The following is an 11040-nucleotide window of genomic DNA, read 5'->3' on the forward strand; positions in this document are numbered from 1 at the left end:
GTTGTTATGCCAAAGGCCAGTCAACCTTGACTGACATGGTTGTGCATGCACACGCACGTCTGCATACATTTAGACACGACTGTGTCTGTCTGAACTGTGTTGAGGGAGAGTAAAAAGCTGAAGGAGTCAAGTTTATTTTACACTGAACTCCCCTCAGTGATCTTAATTAGCATATGAGGGGCTGTTGTTCTCTCTATCTGACACTTAACCACACTGCCATGCTGGTGTGGAAGTAAAATGGAGTTGTATCATTGTGAAATCCCCAAGCATTCATCACTTGGTGTAATTATTATATGCAATATTAATGACCAATATAACCCTCCTGACAGCAAGGAATTATGGAATACCTGTCGTCTGTCTTCAGCGCCTCCCCCTTCAGTCATGTTTCAGTGTGTTATCATTATGTGAAATATTAACTCTGTTCTATTCTTCCTTCCAGGTTAACAGCAGGAGATCTGTCCATCCAGATGAATCTGAATGATTACCTAGACATCTACTGCCCCCACTACCCCAGCGAGGCCATGCTGGGTCCCAGGCAGCCAGAGACGCTGGCACTCTACCTGATAGGAGAGGAAACATTCCAAGGTTGTGTGGAGACCAGAGGGGCCATCAAGAGGTGGGAGTGTAACAACCCCTTTGCTCCGTTCGGACCTGTACGCTTCTCTGAAAAGATCCAGAGGTTCACACCGTTCTCGCTGGGCTTTGAGTTTCTGCCAGGGAGACGCTACTACTACAGCTGTGAGTAGAGGATGAGAATGTTTCTGTCACATCTGAATTGTCTGGTGTTGCCTCCCACATACAGCACACAGCTGAAGTTGTTGGATGTGTTCTCACCTAATGGTTTTTAGGTCAACATAGCAGCCAGTAAAATATGCAGGAACAGGTTTTAGGTTTTTAAATTTTCAACTCTCTAACTGTTTATATTGTGTCTTTTACAATAAAAATGGCTGGACGCTCAACAGAATCCCACAGCCTGACCCCCAAGAAAGCTTTTAAAGCAACAGCGGCAAGAAAAAAAGCCATCTTTAACAGTCCTGCTCTGTTCGCACATGGGTTCTATCAGAAATTTGATTGGGAGCAAGCAAAATAAAGTCTGTTTAAATCTACATCAGACTGCATATTTGTATTCACACATACACATCCTTCAGGTTATTTCTATGCAACAATATGTGTGTGAAAAGGATTCATGAAGTCATTTGGAACTACTTTAAATACATAACCCTATGGTCTGATGATGATTAGGATGTCAAAGGTCACATGAGCAGTTGTTTTAGGGTACGGTTTGGTCTGCAGAAGACTTCCTGTTTATCACAATGTGACGCTTGTGTCACATAGAAGCCCGCCGTTAACTTTTAATGAAGTTAATGAAAAAAGAAAGCAACTGTGTGCAATGAATCCTGGGATATGTTGAGTTCTTCGTCATCAGGAAAAAGAAGAACATATGTATTATTATTGTTATCAATGACATAGCATAAGATTAAATGTAAAAAAATAGTTTTTTTGTTGGTGCCTTTTTACAATGTGGTAAATCTTTTTTTTCATTTTTTGAGAAATGTATATTTTGCATGAAAAAATGAATATTTGCCCTGCCACCCTGATGAAACAGCCTAAAAAGTGAAACAATGTAAATATTTGATGTTTCTGTTCATCAGTCTGTGCAAAGACATCTGTGTTGGAGACGGTCTGCTGACCAGGCAGCCCTAAATTTTTAAGGGATAAAAAGGTTCACAGTAGCTTAAGCTGGGTGTTTTTTATGAGGCCTTGAGTGTTGGCAAACTGCAGCATAAGCCATTAATGTTTTTCATAAATTCATGCGGAAACATATTAATGTGATGTTTTCATAAACCTGTGGGCTCTTACACAATTTTAGTGATGGTTTCTCTGTGACATCCCCCTGCGCTCCTCTCCCCTCTCTTATTTATTTCAAACCACTGGAGGGAGAAAAAAAAGGAGAGAGAGAGCCTGAAGATGGCTTAGCGGCTGTAAAAGCAGTTGACAATTTTTTGTCCCTTACTTTTTACAACTTCTGGTGTCAGTCCAAGAGGGGGAGGACATAAAACAAGGCAGAGAATGAAAGAGTCAATGGAAGGATGACGACAAAGAGAGACAGAGGGATGCCAACGTGTAGGAGGAAGAAATGGAGATCAATACGGGACGAGAGTGAGGGGGGAAAAAACAAGACTGGCAGAGAAGCAGACAGAGGTAGAGAAGCGTGGAAGAGTGACAGAGGAAGAGAAAGAGCAAAAGATGGACACAGTCTGACAGTACGGGAAGGGAGGGGGTGCGGGGGAGAAAGGGATGAGAGAGGATGGACGAATGGAATCCACACTAGAGAAAGAACAACAAAAGACACAAGTAATGGATGTGATGAAGGAAAAGAAAGAATCTTTACATAAATTACTGTTGCAGTTTTGAGGGACAATGGAGCATTGTGAGGCCATGAGAGAGCGACTCCAAATACACACACACACACACATGTGTATATGTACACACATGCACACTGGGCTATTGTGCCATCCCAGCTCACAGAGAAGCAACAATAGGTTCCCCCCTCTCTCACTGCTCGGGCTTCATCGGGCTCACAGCGATTGTGTGTGTTTTGTCCACATCAAAGATAAGGCGTAAAGTTGCTCCAAATGTCTGGCTTTGGGGTTTGTACGCTGAATGGACATGCAGCACTGGAGAGTGCATAATGGCATTAGCCCAGGAGAACAGTACAATAGTATTAGAAACACTAATGGCATTAGTTGGCTCAGTCTGAGCTGGGCTCAGCTCTTCTCTCCCACAGACTATGACACTGACAACCCTCTGTCTCCTGGTCTCTGCCCTGCTTGCCCAGCCTGCAGAGCTGCACCCAACAGTTCTCCATGCCCGGATCCCCACAAACAGGAAACACCTTGACATCCTCTGAAAATCAGCTGCTCCTATTTAAGGCTGATAGTAAACATTGGCAAAAACATTACAAAACACAGCACAGACAAATAAAACTCTGCAGGATTCTACAGCCCCGCTGCTGTTCTGTGCAAACCGATCAGATAAAATTATGGCTACAAAGTTAGACAAAATGTTCGCAGTCATACACTCTTTCTGTGTGTGTGTGTGTGGGGGGGGGGGCTGTTGAGTTAGCAGCTGTTTGTGAATTATTCAGATATAAAATACTTTAACAGCACTTTCCAGACACATTTGTTTTGTTAAAGCAGTGTTTAACTGACAGCTAATACAAGCTGATGTTTGCCTGTTTTCCTGCTGAGCCGCGATCAGTACTTTAATGGTTGGATTGTGAAGTTAATTGTTTTTATTTATAAGTGTGTGACACAGGGTGTGCTTTATTATAACATGAAGTATTGATATGGTCGAAACAGGAAAAAAACAACATTTCTTGTTGCCTTCTTTCAAAAGTTGCATGAGATCTTAAAGACTAACTTTTCATGGCAGGATGTCGTTCATCATATGCAAATCTCTTTTATTTGACACGTTACCATGATGACTGCTAAATGTTGTTTTTTTTTTTTTTTTTTACATCTCTCTTGCAGCTCTACCCACAAATGAAGGCCCTCCTCTGCCATGTATGAAGTTGCGTGTCACAGTTTGCTGTGAGCCCAGTGAGTATGCTCTTCTTTTCATCTGTTTTTCCTTTCATGCCTCCCTTTTGTACACTGTGAGACTCTTCTCTGAGCCTCTCACATCTCTACTATCAGAGCTGTGTGGCGTGATGTTTAGACTGCTGCTTATCTTCACCACGATGCTGTCTGTATCCTCCTCTCCTTTTGGTCTCCAACATTATTTTCATTCTCCTTTAAATACTACACAAACTTCACTCTCCACTCCATGTTGGCTTTTAAAAACTAATTGGATTGAGCCCATCTCGCTGCTCTACCTCCTTGTCTTCCTCATTCTCCCACTCTATGTCTCTCTGTCCCAGTGTGAAATTCCCAGAGTTGATCTAATCCAGAGCCCGCCTGGAGTGATGTTAGTCTTCCAGTCCAGTGAGCTGCCCATTCCGGTTGGGAATGTTGCCCAGTCACTGTGGGAATCCCTGTACAGTTGTCGGTGGTTTGCGTGTGTGTGGTTGAGAGGAATATTTGTGTGTCTGTATCATTTTTCTGTGCACTTTGTGTTTTTGTGCGCTCCTGCATGTGTATATGGGCCTTTGCGTGCATTCATTGGCAGTTTATTTTGTGTCTCATGCGTGTCTGAGACGTCTGTCCCAGTTCCCATCCCAGTGTTATCTGCAGGGGGCTTGTTGTTGCTGTCTCGGGCTGATCTAACACACTTTTTCTGGGGAAACTGCTCACAACGCTGGCTTAACGAAGACCTCCCGGCCACGCAGCCTTGATTAAATTCATCAGTTTGGTGGGAGAAAATATGGAATAAAAAGCACCTCATCTGTCTCGAATGAATTCTTAAATGCCATCACTGTTCCGGTGCGAGACAGGGAGTAATTTGCAGCGTTATTACCAGAATGAAGGCTGATGACTTTTTTTATATGCTAATTATCCTGCTGTCATTAATTAGAAATACCACAGATAGTTGTTCAGCGAGAAAATGCTAATGTAGTCTTGACCTTCTGACAGTATTCCCTGATCGACCAAAATCTGAGCCCAAAATAATCAAAATATTTGAAATCAGTTGGAGTGACACGCGCGCACACACACACACACACGCGCGCACACACACACACCCTATACTACTATACTGTTCTTTTAAACTACAAATATGTCCATTTCCTTTTTTTCACCTTTGCCTCTCATCCTATTTCTTCACCAAAACTAATCCTGACTACATTTCAGGATCTCTGTCTCCTCTGTCTTTTACTCCCTCCCTCTCCTCCAATCTCCCGCTCTTTCTTTCTTCAGTCTTCTGTCATTCCTGAAGTGGCACTAATCCCCCCCTTCTCTCTGTCTCTTCAGCTCTCTCCTCCCTTCCTCATTTTTTATGATCTTTCACTACTGGAGCAAAACTAATCTAGGCACCATCCATGGCAGTCTCTCACACATACCCCCCCACCCCTCCTCCACCTTGCCTGTGTTTTCTTTATCTCTTTGTTGTATCTCCATACCTACTACACAGTTACTCCCCTCTCTCTGTTCCTGTGCGTCGCTCCATCTCTGTCGTGCGCATGCTGTGCAGAGAGTGCGTTTGGGATGAGCCTGCATGAGGCCGGAGAGAGGCGAGAGAATTAGATGGATGAGAAAGGAAATGAAGGAGAGTTGAAGGGTCTCTTACTCGCTCACTCTCTCTCTCTTTGGCTGTCCATTAGTGGCGGTTTACCACAGCTGTTGTTGTGTTGTTCCCTGTGGTAACACCTCACATACTCTCTGGTTCCTTCCTGCTCAGGTTCCCTTTTATCTGACAGGTAGCATGGCAGCAGGGCACATCGTGCTCAAGTGTGTGTGGCCGCCGGTGACGGCAGCTCCTGTCCTTCAGCTACACCTCTTATCTAAACTTCAAACCGTACACCTCCCTCCTTTCTTCTCTTCCTAAACTTTTTTCTTTGTCTCCAGAAAGCAGCCTGTGATTAAAAAGGTAACTCCGTGTGGGGATGCCCTGTTGTGGGTGTTTTGAATTAATTATCAGCACGCACACACACACACACACTGCCTCACACTGGTCTGAAGGACAGAGTGGTGACAGTGAGAGAGTCCATCAGGTACACTGTCATTGCTCCAAGGTCAGTCCCTCGATCTCCTCTCCAGTGTGTGAATGTGTGTGTTTATCGCCTTAATTTAACCGACGAACTGAGCAGGACAGATCCACTGGACGCTGACACAGGAGGCACACACACGTGTCTCTCTCTGTGATGCTGCTCGTTTGTCTGGGAGCTCTGTGAAGCATGTTTGGGCTTTTTAGGTTTTTTCTGCACAGTGATCTGATGCTTATCTGAGCACTGTCACGAATGAGTCTCACTAGAGAAAGGTGCTTAAGCCTGTGTTGCATCAGAAAACAGCCTCCTGGATCGGCATCAGCAGCCTGGTGTCATGTGAAATCTCTGGCACCCTGCAGCCCTCTATTGCAGCTTTCACTGGCTGGTTTCGCATCTTGCTCCATATTTACCTTTCTGTTTTTTTTTCATACAGCATCTTCTCCCTAAAACTCCTCCTGTTGTGTTTATCTCTCTTGTTCTCCTTGTCGCTCTGCCTCTCTGCTTTTCTCTTTTTCTGCCGTCCTACTGTGAGAAACCATTACAGACCAACTTCCCTCTCTCTCTCTAATTGATTCCCTTTCTCTGTCCATGTCTCCTCCTTTTTTTCTGCCGTCCTCCTGCTGTGAGCAGTCCATTACATTCATTTCAGTTTGCAGAGCTTCACCGTTTCCCTACTTTCTTCCTCTCTTTTTTTCCCAGCTATTTTTTTTTTACATTTACATCACTGCCCTCCTTAACCCCCTCCGCTCTCGCCCAGATACCTTTGTACCCTCTGAACCCGAGACACACAAGGACAAAACTGAACACAGACATACACGAACCGCTTGCACAGTTCTCTCACATCCCGCTCTCCGAACTCAAAATTGGACTTTCAGCGGTTTCATCGGTCCGCGTTTTTAGTTCGCTCCTTTTTTTAATTTCAGTAAATTTGGTCATTAATAATGTGCAAACAGCCAGTGTTGGTTAGCATTAGCTGCTGTATGTGTGTAAAATGGCGGCACGAAAGGAGAGGTGGGATGGTGGAAGACTGTCTGACTCTGCAGTGGGGCGTTCTGCTGACTGAAGACACACACACACACACACACATACACACATACACACACACTTAACTGTGGTTGTGTGTGTATAGTTACACACCCAGTGTGTTTCTAACTGCAGTGCAGAGAGGGCACTGCTTTTGCAGTCACGCCACCGTGGACACCATTTTGTGGCGGAGCTTGCGATGGCCAAAACAAGGGTTCGGCATTTGCACAAATGATGTGATTAACAGCAGATCAAAACACACGTATCACACACAGCTGGGCAAACACAAGGCATTTAATAGGAGCGAATTTTACTTAAAAAAAAGTGGCGCGGCGCGGTAAGTTTTTACCGTACCGCTCAGAAATGTTCCTAAATTAAACGTTTGATTTAACAAGAAAATGTTTAAATTGCTGATAATAATTTTGGATCAACAAATATCTGTATATATACAAATTAATAATTAAATTAAATCATTAAATTCTACACCGCATTCTACGTATTTTTCTTCTTCATTTTTTTAATACAGTTTGGAAAAAAAAAACACTTTTTGTTTATTATACCTGCATTTAAATATCAGATTATTATTGTAGTAATGCTGCATATTCAGGTCAAAAATAAGTCTTGTGTATTTTCTGAATGTACTCTGTAAGAGTGCTTTTAAATAGTCATTCCTGTCTGCTTCCTTTGGTTTCTTTCTCTCTCTCTTGCACACACACAGGCACACACAGAACTAGCGTGCTATTTAACGCTTCGTTAACCCTTAGATGGTCGTTGTTTGCACAGAACCTGTGAGTAATTTAGCTTAGCTAAATGTCTGACGGAGTGACATGTGGAGTCGCACGCAGAGGGGGACTCTGGGATGTGGTAGTTTTCCTGTTGTGATCAATACACACTTTTGTCTGCATGTGTGTGTGTGGATGCTTGTGTGTTGAATGTGTGTCTTAGGGGCTGCTGTGTCAGAGGTGGGTTCAAGGCTGTGGATCGATTTAATAACACCTGCAATTGTGCAGTCTCATCCTGGCTTCCTGACCCCTCTGTCCTCTCTCACTGGTGTTATACGGCGCTTCTCTCTTTGGAGGGATTTTAACAGTTCTTAGTCAGCCTACCTGATTTTTTTTTCTTTCTCTTTAACCCCTCCCCATGCCTCCATCCTACCATCTCTCCATTCTTCCCTCCATTATTTCCTTTTAGTCCCCCTCCTGCTGAGAAAGTGACGCCCAGACACAAACACCCCCTTATCCTGTCTCTTTCCCTCTCCCTCCCTTCTCTCTCTGTCTGACCTTGTTTCAATCTTTCCAACCTTCTTTTTTTTTTCCACCGTACTTTCTCACTCGAGTCTCCACCGGCTCTCCCTTTCATCTTCTGTCCACTTCTTGGTTTCGCTCTGTCATTTTGAATCTTCTTGTGTTTTCACCCCCCACCACAACCTCTTTTTCATTTCCTGTATCCCCCTCTGTATAATCTCCATCATTCTTACTCTTGCTCATTTACATAACACTATCTTTTCCTGTTGCCATGCTTCTCAAGCTCTTTTTTTATCCGACCTTTAGGAGAATTTGCATAGGGGACATATTTAGGGTTGCACAGCCAGTCAGTACTCATTTTTCATGGCGTTAGTCTTTGAGTAATGGTAAATACCTTCCCCTGGTCATTTGTCTGTTTCTTGCTCCTTTTGTTCCACAAAGCAGCAGCTTTATTGAGAAAGTTATGCATGCAAAAATGACTAATCAGCAACTTGTTTCCCTGCCTCAACTTTATCTAAATCTCTCTCTCTCTCTCTCTCTTCGCTCACCTATTACAGCATCAGAGGGTTCAAAACAAATACAAGGTGAGATGCAACTCAAATCATTTTTAAGCTTAACAATACTATGCCTGACTCTTTGCATATCTTTATGATAACATAAATGTCACACCTCTGTGTTTCGTGGCTTTTCTTGTCTGTTCAAGTCCAAGCATGCTTTAACAGTGACAGAAATCAAACCTACATGTCCAGAGCTGTGCTGCTGTACTCCTTTACAAGATATTTCATCCATTTCAGCCTCATTGCAGACTTTAAAACACAAACAGTGTTCTTCTCTCACTCCTAAAGGTGTTGGGTGGGTTTCGGGGCTTTGTTAAGATTAGAAACCACAGAGCCTTCCTCAAATTGCTCATTTGGAAATAATCTAATAACATCGTAGCAGGTCCAGTTTATGCAATTTGAATTCATATATTGTCGTACATTATCAGACATGCATTTTCATACAAGTTCCTGTCTCTGTTCCAGACACTGTACCTCTCAGTAGTGAGTCCTCATCAACGATAGCTTCACTTCCACTCCTCTTCGTCCTCCTCTCCCTCTTACTGCTGACTACATGACTTGGTCCGTCCTCATCGCTGACCTCTCACCTCTCCTCCGCCGGATTGGGTATTATTACTCAGAAGTACACAATGCAATCTGCGCTCACACTCCTAACGATGCAATGCAATCTATGCTAAGCTAGTGCAAATCAGACGTTACTTTGTGGCTTTTTTTGTTTTTGTTTTTGTTTTTGTTTTTTTTAACCTGTGAAATTCCAGAAAGAATCGGGTGTCTTGTCCAAATCGGGGCCACAGTGACTCAGGGACTGACTGTGATTCATTTCTTGTTATTTTCCTCTCCCAGCTGTTGTGTAAGTCGTAGAACAACACACGATGCCTAGTCATAAGACTCATATCCCACTCTGATGCCAGAAGAACGATGAGTCTGTCAGGACGTGTTCCAGCAGATGTTTTGAAAACATTCTTGAAAACTTTTTTTTTATCTGTGTTTCTCAGTTTATTTTTTCTGCCTACTGTTCTGTGTTTACTTCTGTTTGAGAACCAGGTCCAATTGAAAAGTGGCCAAATAAACACATACTACTGTACTGAGTGGCTCAGGTTGGAGGTCAGTCAGTTAGCTGGAGACACGAACAAATGACTGGCTAATGTTTAACTGCCTCATTTGCATCAGATCAAGATAAGCATGCTCTACTGTTGTTATAATTTGATTTGGAAATAAATGCATTTTAGGAGAAAATGGAGAGTACTGTGGAACAGTGAGACTGGGTTGCTGCGCCCCCTGCTGGGATCAAACTGGTTGTACTGGAGTTAAACTGGGTTGGCCACAAACCCAGAAAGTGGACACTAAATGTTGGTTCTAATGAGACCTGGGACGGAGTTTGACCTGTCTGATTGGTCACGCGGTTTTTCTGCCACTGCATGGTTCTCTTTCTGCTTCAGAACAGAGGGGTTTATGGGTAAATGGAGAGCATCCGCTGGTCTCGCTCTGTTGAACACACTGCAGAGGCTGATTGGTTGATTCTCCTGTTGGTCTTCCAGGTGTGCACCTATGCACACAAGCTTTTTGTTATCATTGATGTTGTGTTTTTTACAGGATGTTTGGTAGCATTTGCTGTATAGTTAATATATTCAAATCAAATGTATTAACTATATAACTAATCGTTTTAGCACAGATCGTTCTCTGTTATTTAATTGCACAAATCTGACAAAAGTACCATTTTATTTTCAGGATATACATGTATGTGTTTACTGATTATCATTGTTCTCTGCTACAGTGTAGTTTCCCGAGTTTAATGATTTTGATTTTATTTGCCAATTTATTTTTAAGAAACGATTCTCAATGACAGACCTCACCTAAAAAATATAGTAATTTAACAATTGATTTTAATTAATCAGTTAAGATTTTTAAATTGAAAATAGAGATAACGGTGGTGTGTATTTCTTCCTGGATATTAAATGAACTTTATATATTTATAATCCCCCTGAAATATCAGAATAACTTGTGATCAGAGAAACTATAGTTTATTCTAGCTTTTTAAAAACTACATTGTTAGCACTTAATATATATAAAAAGCGAAATATCTGGATGTCCAAATGCTGTAAATTACACTAGCTGTCTCATTGTTTTCTATCATTATTTCCAAAAATCAGCGTTTTAAAGATGTGTTTTATTATTCTGTTCAGTGGTGTAGAATTTTTACTGCTAGGTTTTTTTGTCGTCTTTATGTCTGTGTTTCACATTTTAGTGAAAAAAATGTAGCTTCTTCTGTGAAGAGCCAACTGCAATCTGAGCCTTTTTTACGTGGCAAGACAACAAAATAAATCTGATTGCATTTAAAGGGTTTGATATGATGTTTATTTTTTTATTAATATTTGATTTAACCGCAGCTCTCGGTGACAACACACGGCCTTATTTGTGGAACACACACGTTGAGTGTTATACACAAGAGTATGGCGATAAGGAGACTTCTGGGACTTAAAATGACCTTGTGGTGTATGAGGCCGTTGTAATGTGAGCAGCCTAGTGGAATATCGAGCCGAGTTTTTATCTATGGGCCGCCATAGCCTGATAA

At 42.4% G+C, this 11040-nt stretch overlaps 1 protein-coding gene across 2 annotated transcripts in view; it reads left to right on the forward strand.

Moving 5' to 3' along the window:
* Positions 1-10761, forward strand: part of efna4 (ephrin A4) — a 28248-nt gene extending 17487 nt beyond the window's left edge. The window contains exons 2-5 of one of the 2 annotated variants that reach the window (XM_028426228.1): positions 440-738; positions 3534-3602; positions 8469-8495; positions 8934-10761. In XM_028426228.1, the coding sequence (XP_028282029.1) occupies positions 440-738; positions 3534-3602; positions 8469-8495; positions 8934-9025 (487 nt within the window). In that variant the 3' untranslated portion in view covers positions 9026-10761. The remainder of the gene's footprint in view (positions 1-439; positions 739-3533; positions 3603-8468; positions 8496-8933) is intronic. The other variant, XM_028426229.1, reaches the window with a different exon arrangement.
* The last annotated feature ends 279 nt before the right edge of the window (positions 10762-11040 follow it).

This window comes from Parambassis ranga, chromosome 16, assembly GCF_900634625.1.
Source record: "Parambassis ranga chromosome 16, fParRan2.1, whole genome shotgun sequence".
Classification (NCBI taxonomy): Eukaryota; Metazoa; Chordata; class Actinopteri; family Ambassidae; genus Parambassis; species Parambassis ranga.